This window comes from Salvelinus fontinalis, unplaced genomic scaffold (genome assembly GCF_029448725.1).
Source record: "Salvelinus fontinalis isolate EN_2023a unplaced genomic scaffold, ASM2944872v1 scaffold_0082, whole genome shotgun sequence".
NCBI lineage: Eukaryota > Metazoa > Chordata > Actinopteri > Salmoniformes > Salmonidae > Salvelinus > Salvelinus fontinalis.
Window position 1 is genome coordinate 1 of NW_026600291.1, and position 16,663 is coordinate 16,663.

At 39.0% G+C, this 16,663-nt stretch overlaps 1 protein-coding gene across 1 annotated transcript in view; it reads right to left on the reverse strand.

Annotated features, from left to right (window-relative positions):
* Positions 1-3,927: 3,927 nt before the first annotated feature.
* Positions 3,928-16,663, reverse strand: part of LOC129842970 (zinc finger and SCAN domain-containing protein 21-like) — a 77,596-nt gene continuing 64,860 nt past the window's right edge. Inside the window, exon 2 of the mRNA XM_055911691.1 lies at positions 3,928-4,627. Within this exon, the coding sequence (XP_055767666.1) occupies positions 4,011-4,627 (617 nt within the window). The 3' untranslated portion in view covers positions 3,928-4,010. The remainder of the gene's footprint in view (positions 4,628-16,663) is intronic.

Below are 16,663 nucleotides of genomic sequence, written 5' to 3' on the forward strand. Positions count from 1 at the left end.
CTTTTCCTAGCCTCTGTTCTGGACGTGGGGACTGTGAAAAGACTGAGTGTTCACACCCATTGCATGTCTTGTGTTGTACCCGTGAGTGTTCAAACTGTGTGCTAACTGGTTGAAACAGACAGTCGGTACGTTCAACACATCAACACCTCACACAAAAGACCAATAGTGATGCAGTCAATCTCGCCTCAACATTGAGCCGGGAGAGATTGACAGGTCATTGTCATTCTCCCTCCTTGTACGTCTAAGTGCTGTTAGGTGCCTCCTCTGACATGTCATTGTCATTCTCCCTCCTTGTACATCTAAGTGCTGTTAGGTGCCTCCTCCGACATGTCGACTTTCGGCTACTTTCACAGTATCTTTTCCTTTAGCTTGTTGACTAGTTACACAAATGAACTCAATGAAACAAATACAAGAGGTTTCAAAGTTAGACTAAAACAATTATATTAAATCTAATAAATCGACCATTTGAAATTTGACCCAAATCATATAATTAATATCTAAGGGTTCATACTTCAATCAATTAAAATCCATAAATCACAATAAAATACACATTTTAAAATCTGACTTTAGACTAGATTGTACAAACTCCTCCCACTCCTCCCACCCCTGCTCCTTACTGGTTGCCACACCTCAGTCAATCTCATCAACCTGGAAGGGGCGGGTCAAGCCCTTTAATGGAACCCTAGAGATGTGTTATTGACTGTGACTATGGACCACCATGGAACCCTAGAGATGTGTTATTGACTGACTATGGACCAGCATGGAACCCTAGAGATGTGTTATTGACTGAGTATAGACCAGCATGGAACCCTAGAGATGTGTTATTGACTGAGTATGGACCAGCATGGAACCCTAGAGATGTGTTATTGACTGAGTATAGACCAGCATGGAACCCTAGAGATGTGTTATTGACTGAGTATGGACCAGCATGGAACCCTAGAGATGTGTTATTGACTGAGTATGGACCAGCATGGAACCCTAGAGATGTGTTATTGACTGAGTATGGACCAGCATGGAACCCTAGAGATGTGTTATTGACTGAGTATGGACCAGCATGGAACCCTAGAGATGTGTTATTGACTGTGACTATGGACCAGCATGGAACCCTAGAGATGTGTTATTGACTGAGTATGGACCAGCATGGAACCCTAGAGATGTGTTATTGACTGAGTATGGACCAGCATGGAACCCTAGAGATGTGCTATTGACTGACTATGGACCAGCATGGAACCCTAGAGATGTGTTATTGACTGTGACTATGGACCAGCATGGAACCCTAGAGATGTGTTATTGACTGAGTATGGACCAGCATGGAACCCTAGAGATGTGTTATTGACTGAGTATGGACCAGCATGGAACCCTAGAGATGTGTTATTGACTGAGTATGGACCAGCATGGAACCCTAGAGATGTGTTATTGACTGAGTATGGACCAGCATGGAACCCTAGAGATGTGTTATTGACTGACTATGGACCAGCATGGAACCCTAGAGATGTGTTATTGACTGTGACTATGGACCAGCATGGAACCCTAGAGATATGTTATTGACTGAGAATGGACCAGCATGGAAACCTAGAGATGTGTTATTGACTGAGAGTATGGACCAGCATGGAACCCTAGAGATGTGTTATTGACTAAGTATGTACCAGCATGGAACCCTAGAGATGTGTTATTGACTGAGAGTATGGACCAGCATGGAACCCTAGAGATGTGTTATTGACTGAGAGTATGGACCAGCATGGAACCCTAGAGATGTGTTATTGACTGAGAGTATGGACCAGCATGGAACCCTAGAGATGTGTTATTGACTGAGTATGGACCAGCATGGAACCCTAGAGATGTGTTATTGACTGTGACTATGGACCAGCATGGAACCCTAGGGATGTGTTATTGACTGACTATGGACCAGCATGGAACCCTAGAGATGTGTTATTGACTAAGTATGGACCAGCATGGAACCCTAGAGATGTGTTATTGACTGTGACTATGGACCAGCATGGAACCCTAGAGATGTGTTATTGACTGTGACTATGGACCAGCATGGAACCCTAGAGATGTGTTATTGACTGTGAGTATGGACCAGCATGGAACCCTAGAGATGTGTTATTGACTGAGAGTATGGACCAGCATGGAACCCTAGAGATGTGTTATTGACTGAGAGTATGGACCAGCATGGAACCATAGATACAGTTGAAGTCGGAAGTTTACATACACTTAAGTTGGAGTCATTAAAACTAGTTTTTCAACCACTCCACAAATTTCTTGTTTACAAACTATAGTTTTGGAAAGTCGGTTAGTACATCTACTTTGTGCATGACACAAGTAATTTTTCCGACAATTGTTTACAGACAGATTATTTCACTTATAATTCACTGTATCACAATTCCAGTGGGTCAGAAGTTTACATACGCTAAGTTGACTGTGCCTTTAAACAGCTTGGGAAAATACAGAAAATTATGTCATGGCTTTAGAAGCTTCCGATAGGCTAATTGACATCATTCGAGTCAATTGGAGGTGTACCTGTGGATGTATTTCAAGGCCTACCTTCAAACTCAGTGCCTCTTTGCTTGACATCATGGGAAAATCAAAAGAAATCAGCCAAGACCTCAGAAAAACAATTGTAGACCACAAGTCTGGTTCATCCTTGAGAGCAATTTCCAAACGCCTGAAGGTACCACATTTATCTGTACAAATAATAGTATGCAAGTATAAACACCATGGGATCACGCAGCCATCATTCCCCTCAGGAAGGAGACTCCTAGAGATGAACGTACTTTGGTGTGAAAAGTACAAATCAATCCCAGAACAACAGCAAAGGACCTTGTGAAGATGCTGGAGGAAACAGGTACAAAATGACCTATATCCACAGTAAAACAAGTCCTATATCGACATAACCTGAAAGGCTGCTCAGCAAGGAAGAAGCTACTGTTCCAAAACTGCCATAAAAAAGCCAGACTACAGTTTGCAACTGCACATGGGGACAAAGATCGTACTTTTAGGAGAAATGTCCTCTGGTCTGATGAAACAAAAATAGAACTGTTTGGCCATAATGACCATCATTATGTTTGGAGGAAAAAGGGGGATGCTTGCAAGCCGAAGAACACCATCCCAACCGTGAAGCACGGGGGTGGCAGCAACATGTTGTGGAGGTGCTTTGCTGCAGGAGGGACTGGTGCACTTCACAAAATAGATGACATCAGGCTGCAGGAAAATTATGTGGATATATTGAAGCAACATCTCAAGACATCAGTCAGGAAGTTAAAGCTTGGTCGCAAATGTGTCTTCCAAATGGACAATGGCCCCAAGCATACTTCCAAAGTTGTGGCAAAATTGCTTAAGGACAACAAAGTCAAGGTATTGGAGTGGCAATCACAAAGCCCTGACCTCAATCCTATAGAAAATTTGTGGACAGAACTGAAAAAGCGTGTGTGAGCAAGGAGGTCTACAAACCTGACTCAGTTACACCAGCTCTGTCAGGAGGAATGGGCCAAAATTAACCCAACTTTTTGTGGGAAGCTTGTGGAAGGCTACCCAAAAAGTTTGACCCAAGTTAAACAATTTAAAGGCAATGCTACCAAATACTAATTGAGTGTATGTAAACTTCTGACCCACTGGGAATGTGATGAAAGAAATAATAGCTTAAATAAATCATTCTCTCTACTATTATTCTGACATTTCAGATTATTAAAATAAAGTGGTGATCCTAACTGACCTAATACAGGGCATTTTTACAAGGATTAAATGTCAGGAATTGTGAAATACTGAGTTTAAATGTATTTGGCGAAGGTATATGTAAACTTCAAACTTCAACTGTATGTTAGTGATGTTTCCTATAAACAATTTGGTTTATATTTTTGAGTAAGGGTTCACTTAAACAATTTGGTTTATGTGAGTAAGGGTTCACTTAAACAATTTGGTTTATGTGAGTAAGGTTTCATATAAACAATGATTTATTTGTTCATAAAAACAATATGACTTCAAGTTGCATAAACAAAGACACAAATTCTCAGTCAAAAACATAAGTCGGAACACAGCCTCTCTATTCTCTCATGTGATTTCAGGTCCTCTGACTGGGAAAATGCCTTTCCACAATGAGAACAGTGAAAAGGCTTCTCTCCTGAATGTGTTCTTTCATGTGATTTCAGGTGCTTTAACTGTTTAAAAGTCTTTCCACATTGGGAGCAGTGGTAAGACTTCTTTCCAGAGTGTATTTTGTTATGTATTTTCAGGCTCCCTAACTGGGTGAAACTCTTGCCACACTGAGAACATTGGTAAGGCTTTTCTCCTGTGTGTATTCTCTCGTGCCTTTTCATGTTAACTAACAAGGTAAAACTCTTTCCACACTGAGAACATTGGTAAGGCTTTTCTCCTGTGTGTATTCTCTCATGCCTTTTCATGTTAACTAACACGGTAAAACTCTTTCCACAGTGGGAACATTGGAAAGGCTTTTCTCCCGTGTGTGTCCTCTCATGCTCTTTTAGGTTCCGTAACTTAGTAAAACTCTTTCCACAATGGGAACAGAGGTGTCGTCTTGCTGGTTTGGGAGTCTCTGGTTCCGGTTTCCCTGAAGGACTCTTCCTGCTATCGCAGAATCTCTTCCTGCTGGAGTGAGAATCTGGTCTCTTTCCTGCCAAAGACATATTATTTTGTTAAACAGAGACCTGAATGAAATCTACACATGATAAAACTTTATTTATTTTAGGGTTGCAAAAACCCAGTAGCATTCACAAAATTCCCAAGTTGTTCAGATATCCTGGTTGGAGGTAGAGGTCTTCACAGGTCCGAAAAGTTGGACCTGTTCCCGAAAGGGTCCGAAAGGGACCTGGGGCTCTACCACCCATATCCGTAAATCTACTTTATTATCTGAAGCTGACAAAGCACGAGAAGAGCGGGAGAGGTGCCGCTCTAGCAGGCGGAGGAGGGGCCGTACTGTGAAAGCTCGGGCTATAGTAGACTAATAGCTGCCATTACTAGGTTATTTATCAAATAAGATTACGTAGTACCCGTCTTGGAGTAAAAAACGGGAGAAACTAGTTGAGCTACATAGCTAAGGTTAGCTAGCTATGCTAATTGAGGATGGAGTGCATACGCTTTCTGATCCTACAGTTACAAATAACAACACCTCCATTCAGACTATTAAATAGCAGCCTGTTGGCTCTTGGTCGGTGTAGCCTGTCCTTCTTTAACTTTTAATTCCGTCATTTTAATTCCATCTTCCATTGATTAGATTCTCCAAACTTTTACAGAGAGTATCTGTAGCCTAGCGCTGCTTTGATGACTTGTGATTGGCCAACAACAAGCTACATGTTCAACGCTCCACTTTTCGTGAAAATCAAGAGCAGCAGCATAAATTATATTTAAAAAAATAAAATGTCTCTCTCTCTGCTGCAGAAGTCACGTTTGGATCTGTATGGGCCCTTCCGGACAACTCAGTTAAAATTACACCCAAGACCCGTGACAATCATTTTAGATCCCAAAACACTATTTACAATACCAGGATTGCGTCTCGGTTATTCGGGAATAGTTGGAGCTGTGAAGACCTCTGATTCAGAAGACCTATAGTTATAATAGATGGAGACCTATAGTTATAATAGATGGAGACCTATAGTTATAATAGTTGGAGACCTATAGTTGTAATAGATGGAGACCTATAGTTATAATAGTTGGAGACCTATAGTTATAATAGTTGGAGACCTATAGTTATAATAGTTGGAGACCTATAGTTATAATAGATGGAGACCTATAGTTATAATAGTTGGAGACCTATAGTTATAATAGATGGAGACCTATAGTTATAATAGTTGGAGACCTATAGTTATAATAGTTGGAGACCTATAGTTATAATAGTTGGAGACCTATAGTTATAATAGTTGGGAGACCTATAGTTATAATAGATGGATACCTATAGTTATAATAGTTGGAGACCTATAGTTATAATAGTTGGAGACCTATAGTTATAATAGTTGGAGACCTATAGTTATAATAGATGGAGACCTATAGTTATAATAGTTGGAGACCTATAGTTATAATAGATGGAGACCTATAGTTATAATAGTTGGAGACCTATAGTTATAATAGTTGGAGACCTATAGTTATAATAGTTGGAGACCTATAGTTATAATAGTTGGAGCTGTGAAGACCTCTGATTCAGGAGACCTATAGTTATAATAGTTGGAGACCTATAGTTATAATAGTTGGAGACCTATAGTTATAATAGTTGGAGCTGTGAAGACCTCTGATTCAGGAGACCTATAGTTATAATAGTTGGAGACCTATAGTTATAATAGATGGAGACCTATAGTTATAATAGTTAGATACCTATAGTTATAATAGTTGGAGACCTATAGTTATAATAGTTGGAGACCTATAGTTATAATAGTTGGAGACCTATAGTTATAATAGTTGGAGACCTATAGTTATAATAGTTGGAGACCTATAGTTATAATAGTTGGAGACCTATAGTTATAATAGATGGAGACCTATAGTTATAATAGTTGGAGACCTATAGTTATAATAGTTGGAGACCTATAGTTATAATAGTTGGAGACCTATAGTTATAATAGTTGGAGACCTATAGTTATAATAGTTGGAGACCCATAGTTATAATATTTGGAGACCTATAGTTATAATAGATGGAGACCTATAGTTATAATAGTTGGAGACCTATAGTTATAATAGTTGGAGACCTATAGTTATAATAGTTGGAGACCTATAGTTATAATAGTTGGAGACCTAAAGTTATAATAGATGGAGACCTATAGTTATAATAGTTGGAGACCTATAGTTATAATAGTTGGAGACCTATAGTTATAATAGTTGGAGACCTATAGTTATAATAGTTGGAGACCTATAGTTATAATAGTTGGAGACCTATAGTTATAATAGTTGGAGACCTACAGTTATAATAGTTGGAGACCTATAGTTATAATAGTTGGAGACCTATAGTTATAATAGTTGGAGACCTATAGTTATAATAGTTGGAGACCTATAGTTATAATAGATGGAGACCTATAGTTATAATAGTTAGAGACCTATAGTTATAATAGTTGGAGACCTATAGTTATAATAGTTGGAGACCTATAGTTATAATAGTTGGAGACCTATAGTTATAATAGTTGGAGCTGTGAAGACCTCTGATTCAGGAGACCTATAGTTATAATAGTTGGAGACCTATAGTTATAATAGTTGGAGACCTATAGTTATAATAGTTGGATACCTATAGTTATAATAGTTGGAGACCTATAGTTATAATAGTTGGAGACCTATAGTTATAATAGATGGAGACCTATAGTTATAATAGATGGATACCTATAGTTATAATAGATGGAGACCTATAGTTATAATAGTTGGAGACCTATAGTTATAATAGTTGGAGACCTATAGTTATAATAGTTGGAGACCTATAGTTATAATAGTTGGAGACCTATAGTTATAATAGTTGTAGACCTATAGTTATAATAGTTGGAGACCTATAGTTATAATAGATGGAGACCTATAGTTATAATAGTTGGAGACCTATAGTTATAATAGTTGGAGCTGTGAAGACCTCTGATTCAGGAGACCTATAGTTATAATAGTTGGAGACCTATAGTTATAATAGATGGAGACCTATAGTTATAATAGTTGGAGACCTATAGTTATAATAGTTGGAGACCTATAGTTATAATAGTTGGAGACCTATAGTTATAATAGATGGAGACCTATAGTTATAATAGTTGGAGACCTATAGTTATAATAGTTGGAGACCTATAGTTATAATAGTTGGAGACCTATAGTTATAATAGTTGGAGACCTATAGTTATAATAGATGGAGACCTATAGTTATAATAGTTGGAGACCTATAGTGATAATAGTTGGAGACCTATAGTGATAATAGTTGGAGACCTATAGTTATAATAGTTGGAGACCTATAGTTATAATAGATGGAGACCTATAGTTATAATAGATGGAGACCTATAGTTATAAAAGTTGGAGACCTATAGTTATAATAGATGGAGACCTATAGTTATAATAGATGGAGACCTATAGTTATAATAGATGGAGACCTATAGTTATAATAGATGGAGACCTATAGTTATAATAGTTGGAGACCTATAGTTATAATAGTTGGAGCTGTGAAGACCTCTGATTCAGAAGACCTATAGTTATAATAGATGGAGACCTATAGTTATAATAGATGGAGACCTATAGTTATAATAGTTGGAGACCTATAGTTATAATAGATGGAGACCTATAGTTATAATAGTTGGAGACCTATAGTTATAATAGTTGGAGACCTATAGTTATAATAGATGGAGACCTATAGTTATAATAGATGGAGACCTATAGTTATAATAGATGGAGACCTATAGTTATAATAGTTGGAGACCTATAGTTATAATAGTTGGATACCTATAGTTATAATAGTTGGAGACCTATAGTTATAATAGTTGGAGACCTATAGTTATAATAGTTGGAGACCTATAGTTATAATAGTTGGAGACCTATAGTTATAATAGATGGAGACCTATAGTTATAATAGTTGGAGACCTATAGTTATAATAGTTGGAGACCTATAGTTATAATAGTTAGATACCTATAGTTATAATAGTTGGAGACCTATAGTTATAATAGTTGGAGACCTATAGTTATAATAGTTGGAGACCTATAGTTATAATAGATGGAGACCTATAGTTATAATAGATGGAGACCTATAGTTATAATAGTTGGAGCTGTGAAGACCTCTGATTCAGGAGACCTATAGTTATAATAGATGGAGACCTATAGTTATAATAGTTGGAGACCTATAGTTATAATAGTTAGATACCTATAGTTATAATAGTTGGAGACCTATAGTTATAATAGTTGGAGACCTATAGTTATAATAGTTGGAGACCTATAGTTATAATAGTTGGAGCTGTGAAGACCTCTGATTCAGAAGACCTATAGTTATAATAGATGGAGACCTACAGTTATAATAGATGGAGACCTATAGTTATAATAGTTGGAGACCTATAGTTATAATAGATGGAGACCTATAGTTATAATAGTTGGAGACCTATAGTTATAATAGTTGGAGACCTATAGTTATAATAGTTGGAGACCTATAGTTATAATAGTTGGAGACCTATAGTTATAATATATGGAGACCTATAGTTATAATAGATGGAGACCTATAGTTATAATAGTTGGAGACCTATAGTTATAATAGATGGAGACCTATAGTTATAATAGTTGGAGACCTATAGTTATAATAGTTGGAGACCTATAGTTATAATAGTTGGAGACCTATAGTTATAATAGTTGGAGACCTATAGTTATAATAGATGGAGACCTATAGTTATAATAGTTGGAGACCTATAGTTATAATAGTTGGAGACCTATAGTTATAATAGTTGGAGACCTATAGTTATAATAGTTGGAGACCTATAGTTATAATAGTTGGAGACCTATAGTTATAATAGATGGAGACCTATAGTTATAATAGTTGGAGACCTATAGTTATAATAGTTGGAGACCTATAGTTATAATAGTTGGAGACCTATAGTTATAATAGATGGAGACCTATAGTTATAATAGTTGGAGACCTACAGTTATAATAGTTGGAGCTGTGAAGACCTCTGATTCAGGAGACCTATAGTTATAATAGTTGGAGACCTATAGTTATAATAGTTGGAGACCTATTGTTATAATAGATGGAGACCTATAGTTATAATAGTTGGAGACCTATAGTTATAATAGTTGGAGACCTATAGTTATAATAGTTGGAGACCTATAGTTATAATAGTTGGAGACCTATAGTTATAATAGTTGGAGCTGATGAAACGAGGAGCGTGGCTCGCTCATTACAGCAGCAGGCCCCAGTGAAACAGGGGCAAGAGGAGAGTGGCTCGCTCATTACAGCAGCAGGCCCCAGTGAAACAGGGGCAAGAGGAGAGTGGCTCGCTCATTACAGCAGCAGGCCCCAGTGAAACAGGGGCAAGAGGAGAGTGGCTCGCTCATTACAGCAGCAGGCCCCAGTGAAACAGGGGCAAGAGGAGAGTAGCTCATTACAGCAGCAGGCCCCAGTGAAACAGGGGCAAGAGGAGAGTGGCTCATTACAGCAGCAGGCCCCAGTGAAACAGGGGCAAGAGGAGAGTGGCTCGATCATTACAGCAGCAGGCCCCAGTGAAACAGGGGCAAGAGGAGAGTGGCTCGCTCATTACAGCAGCAGGCCCCAGTGAAACAGGGGCAAGAGGAGAGTGGCTCGCTCATTACAGCAGCAGGCCCCAGTGAAACAGGGGCAAGAGGAGAGTGGCTCGATCAGTACAGCAGCAGGCCCCAGTGAAACAGGGGCAAGAGGAGAGTGGCTCATTACAGCAGCAGGCCCCAGTGAAACAGGGGCAAGAGGAGAGTGGCTCGCTCATTACAGCAGCAGGCCCCAGTGAAACAGGGGCAGAGCGCACACACGTTCACTGCAGGAATCATGAGGATAATGCGCTTTACTGTTTGATCTAATCATGGTTTTAGCCGACCCAAAAGGTTTCTACGTTCAGTCACCCTTTACATTTGGTACGGTCAATGATCTTGGCTGTCTGACTGATGACAGTCACCCTTTCCATTTGATACGGTCCATGATCTTGGCTGTCTGACTGATGACAGAGTCACCCTTTCCATTTGGTACGGTCCATGATCTTGGCTGTCTAACTGATGACAGGCACCCTTTACATTTGGTACGGTCCATGATCTTGGCTGTCTAACTGATGACAGGCACCCTTTCCATTTGGTACGGTCCATGATCTTGGCTGTCTAACTGACGACAGTCACCCTTTCCATTTGGTACGGTCCATGATCTTGGCTGTCTAACTGATGACAATCACCCTTTCCATTTGGTACGGTCCATGATCTTGGCTGTCTAACTGATGACAGAGTCACCCTTTCCATTTGGTATGGTCCATGATCTTGGCTGTCTAACTGACGACAGAGTCACCCTTTCCATTTCATACGGTCCATGATCTTGGCTGTCTGACTGATGACAGTCACCCTTTCCATTTGATACGGTCCATGATCTTGGCTGTCTGACTGATGACAGAGTCACCCTTTCCATTTGGTACGGTCCATGATCTCTGCTGTCTAACTGATGACAGGCACCCTTTCCATTTGGTACGGTCCATGATCTTGGCTGTCTAACTGATGACAGGCACCCTTTCCATTTGGTACGGTCCATGATCTTGGCTGTCTAACTGACGACAGTCACCCTTTACATTTGGTACGGTCCATGATCTTGGCTGTCTAACTGACGACAGTCACCCTTTCCATTTGGTACGGTCCATGATCTTGGCTGTCTAACTGACGACAGTCACCCTTTCCATTTGGTACGGTCCATGATCTTGGCTGTCTAACTGACGACAGTCACCCTTTCCATTTGGTACGGTCCATGATCTTGGCTGTCTAACTGATGACAGAGTCATCCTTTCCATTTGGTACGGTCCATGATCTTGGCTGTCTAACTGATGACAGAGTCATCCTTTCCATTTGGTACGGTCCATGATCTTGGCTGTCTAACTGATGACAGTCACCCTTTCCATTTGGTACGGTCCATGATCTTGGCTGTCAGACTGATTACAGAGTCAAAGCAGGTCTCTTTGCTGATGCTGCGGTTGACTTTGAATGTGAGTTTGCGTGAATTCAACAACAACAAAAATATTTTCCACCATAATTGCTCTTGGATCACCAAGATTCAGATCTGTACATATCTATTTCATAATAACTATGTTATTTCATAATAAATATATTATTTTATAAAAAACATGTTATTTTATAATAATTACGTTATCTTTAAGTACACATATTTGGATAAAAAACTAAATGCACCATCAAATTAAGACACACTTAAGTATCCATTTTATTTAGACTAACATTTCCTAAAGATGGTGCTTCATGGTGAAGAAAAGAGGGTTTCAGAAATGAGCATGTTTCGCTAATGAGCGTTGCATTACATCACCAGACTGTACTGATCTCTATCAGAGATTCAGTAACCCAATAAATCACCAAACTGTACTGGTCTCTATCAGTGATTCAGTAACCCAATACATCACCAGACTGTACTGGTCTCTATCAGAGATTCAGTAACCCAATAAATCACCAAACTGTACTGGTCTCTATCAGTGATTCAGTAACCCAATACATCACCAGACTGTACTGGTCTCTATCAGAGATTCAGTAACCCAATACATCACCAAACTGTACTGGTCTCTATCAGAGATTCAGTAACCCAATACATCACCAGACTGTACTGGTCTCTATCAGAGATTCAGTAACCCAATACATCATCAGACTGCACTGGTCTCTATCAGAGATTCAGTAACCCAATACATCACCAGACTGTACTGATGTCTATCAGGTCTTTACAGGAAATATCAGTGTTTTAAGACATGGATAAGTGTGGTTCAAATCAAATTAAACTGTATTTATCAGATGCGCTGAATACAACAAGTGTAGACTTTACCGTGAAATGCTGAATACAACAAGTGTAGACCTTACCGTGAAATGCTGAATACAAAAAGTGTAGACCTTACCGTGAAATGCTGAATACAACAAGTGTAGACCTTACCGTGAAATGCTGAATACAACAAGTGTAGACCTTACCGTGAAATGCTGAATACAACAGGTGTAGACCTTACCGTGAAATGCTGAATACAACAAGTGTAGACCTTACCGTGAAATGCCGAATACAACAGGTGTAGACCTTACCGTGAAATGCCGAATACAACAAGTGTAGACCTTACCGTGAAATGGCGAATACAACAAGTGTAGACCTTACCGTGAAATGCTGAATACAACAAGTGTAGACCTTACCGTGAAATGCTGAATACAACAAGTGTAGACCTTACCGTGAAATGCTGAATACAACAAGTGTAGACCTTACCGTGAAATGCCGAATACAACAGGTGTAGGCCTTACCGTGAAATGCCGAATACAACAAGTGTAGACCTTACCGTGAAATGCCGAATACAACAAGTGTAGACCTTACCGTGAAATGCTGAATACAACAGGTAACCCAAAACATCAGGTAACCTTACCGTGAAATGCTGAATACAACAGGTGTAGACCTTACCGTGAAATGCCGAATACAACAGGTGTAGACCTTACCGTGAAATGCTGAATACAACAAGTGTAGACCTTACCGTGAAATGCTGAATACAACAGGTGTAGACCTTACCGTGAAATGCCGAATACAACAAGTGTAGACCTTACCGTGAAATGCCGAATACAACAGGTGTAGACCTTACCGTGAAATGCCGAATACAACAAGTGTAGACCTTACCGTGAAATGGCGAATACAACAAGTGTAGACCTTACCGTGAAATGCTGAATACAACAAGTGTAGACCTTACCGTGAAATGCTGAATACAACAAGTGTAGACCTTACCGTGAAATGCTGAATACAACAAGTGTAGACCTTACCGTGAAATGCCGAATACAACAGGTGTAGGCCTTACCGTGAAATGCCGAATACAACAAGTGTAGACCTTACCGTGAAATGCCGAATACAACAAGTGTAGACCTTACCGTGAAATGCTGAATACAACAGGTAACCCAATACATCAGGTAACCTTACCGTGAAATGCTGAATACAACAGGTGTAGACCTTACCGTGAAATGCCGAATACAACAGGTGTAGACCTTACCGTGAAATGCTGAATACAACAAGTGTAGACCTTACCGTGAAATGCTGAATACAACAGGTGTAGACCTTACCGTGAAATGCTGAATACAACAGGTGTAGACCTTACCGTGAAATGCTGAATACAACAGGTGTAGACCTTACCGTGAAAAGCCCGAATACAACAGGTGTAGACCTTACCGTGAAATGCTGAATACAACAGGTGTAGACCTTACCGTGAAATGCTGAATACAACAGGTGTAGACCTTACCGTGAAATGCCGAATACAACAGGTGTAGACCTTACCGTGAAATGCCGAATACAACAGGTGTAGTAGACCTTACCGTGAAATGCTTACTTACAAGCCTTTAACCAACAGTGCAGTTCCAGAAGAGTTAAGAGAATATTTACCAAATAAACTAAAGTAAAAAATAATCAAAAGTAACATAAAGTAACAATAACGAGGCTATATACAGGAGGTACCGGTACAGCGTCAGTGTGAGGGGGTGGGGGGTGTCAATGGAATAGTCCGGTGGCAATGTGATTAGTTGTTCAGCAGTCTTATGGCTTGGGGGTAGAAGCTGTTAAGGAGCCTTTTGGTCCTAGGCTTGGCATTGCGGAACCGCTTGCCGTGCTTTTAAGGTATTTTAGATAGAATCTCACTCAACTTAGAAATATAAGGGAAAATGGCATAACATGATATGCCTTTTAAGTATCTAAATATGTGGGATATGATCCAACAGGTGGGATATCTAACAGCACTATAGGTAGGTGTTATAACAGGTAGGATATCTAACAACACTATAGGTAGGTGTTATAACAGGTAGGATATCTAACACTATAGGTAGGTGTTATAACAGGTAGGATATCTAACAACACTATAGGTAGGTGTTATAACAGGTAGGATATCTAACACTATAGGTAGGTGTTATAACAGGTGGGATACCTAACAACACTATAGGTAGGTGTTATAACAGGTAGGATATCTAACACTATAGGTAGGTGTTATAACAGGTGGGATACCTAACAACACTATAGGTAGGTGTTATAACAGGTAGGATATCTAACACTATAGATAGGTGTTATAACAGGTGGGATATCTAACACTATAGGTAGGTGTTATAACAGGTAGGATATCTAACAACACTATAGGTAGGTGTTATAACAGGTGGGATATCTAACAACACTATAGGAAGGTGTTACAACATGTAGGATATCTAACAACACTATAGGTAGGTGTTATAACAGGTAGGATACCTATCAACACTATAGATAGGTGTTATAACAGGTGGGATATCTAACAACACTATAGGTAGGTGTTATAACAGGTAGGATATCTAACACTATAGGTAGGTGTTATAACAGGTAGGATATCTAACACTATAGGTAGGTGTTATAACAGGTAGGATATCTAACAACACTATAGATAGGTGTTTTAACAGGTAGGATATCTAACAACACTATAGGTAGGTGTTTTAACAGGTAGGATATCTAACAACACTATAGGTAGGTGTTATAACAGGTAGGATACCTATCAACACTATAGATAGGTGTTTTAACAGGTAGGATACCTATCAACACTATAGATAGGTGTTATAACAGGTGGGATATCTAACAACACTATAGGTAGGTGTTATAACAGGTGGGATATCTAACACTATAGGTAGGTGTTATAACAGGTGGGATATCTAACACTATAGGTAGGTGTTATAACAGGTGGGATATCTAACAACACTATAGATAGGTGTTTTAACAGGTAGGATATCTAACAACACTATAGGTAGGTGTTATAACAGGTAGGATATCTAACAACACTATAGATAGGTGTTTTAACAGGTAGGATATCTAACAACACTATAGGTAGGTGTTATAACAGGTAGGATACCTATCAACACTATAGATAGGTGTTTTAACAGGTAGGATACCTATCAACACTATAGATAGGTGTTATAACAGGTGGGATATCTAACAACACTATAGGTAGGTGTTATAACAGGTGGGATATCTAACACTATAGGTAGGTGTTATAACAGGTGGGATATCTAACACTATAGGTAGGTGTTATAACAGGTGGGATATCTAACAACACTATAGGTAGGTGTTATAACAGGTAGGATATCTAACACTATAGGTAGGTGTTATAACAGGTGGGATATCTAACAACACTATAGGTAGGTGTTATAACAGGTGGGATATCTAACAACACTATAGGTAGGTGTTATAACAGGTGGGATATCTAACACTATAGGTAGGTGTTATAACAGGTAGGATATCTAACACTATAGGTAGGTGTTATAACAGGTGGGATACCTAACAACACTATAGGTATGTGTTATAACAGGTGGGATATCTAACAACACTATAGGTAGGTGTTATAACAGGTAGGATATCTAACAACACTATAGGTAGGTGTTATAACAGGTGGGATATCTAACAACACTATAGGTAGGTGTTATAACAGGTAGGATATCTAACAACACTATAGGTAGGTGTTATAACAGGTGGGATATCTAACAACACTATAGATAGGTGTTTTAACAGGTGGGATATCTAACACTATAGGTAGGTGTTATAACAGGTGGGATATCTAACAACACTATAGGTAGGTGTTATAACAGGTAGGATATCTAACACTATAGGTAGGTGTTATAACAGGTGGGATACCTAACAACACTATAGGTAGGTGTTATAACAGGTGGGATATCTAACAACACTATAGGTAGGTGTTATAACATGTAGGATATCTAACAACACTATAGGTAGGTGTTATAACAGGTGGGATATCTAACACTATAGGTAGGTGTTATAACAGGTAGGATATCTAACAACACTATAGGTAGGTGTTATAACAGGTGGGATATCTAACACTATAGGTAGGTGTTATAACAGGTAGGATATCTAACAACACTATAGGTAGGTGTTATAACAGGTGGGATATCTAACACTATAGGTAGGTGTTATAACAGGTAGGATACCTAACAACACTATAGGTAGGTGTTATAACAGGTGGGATACCTAACAACACTATAGGTGGGTGTT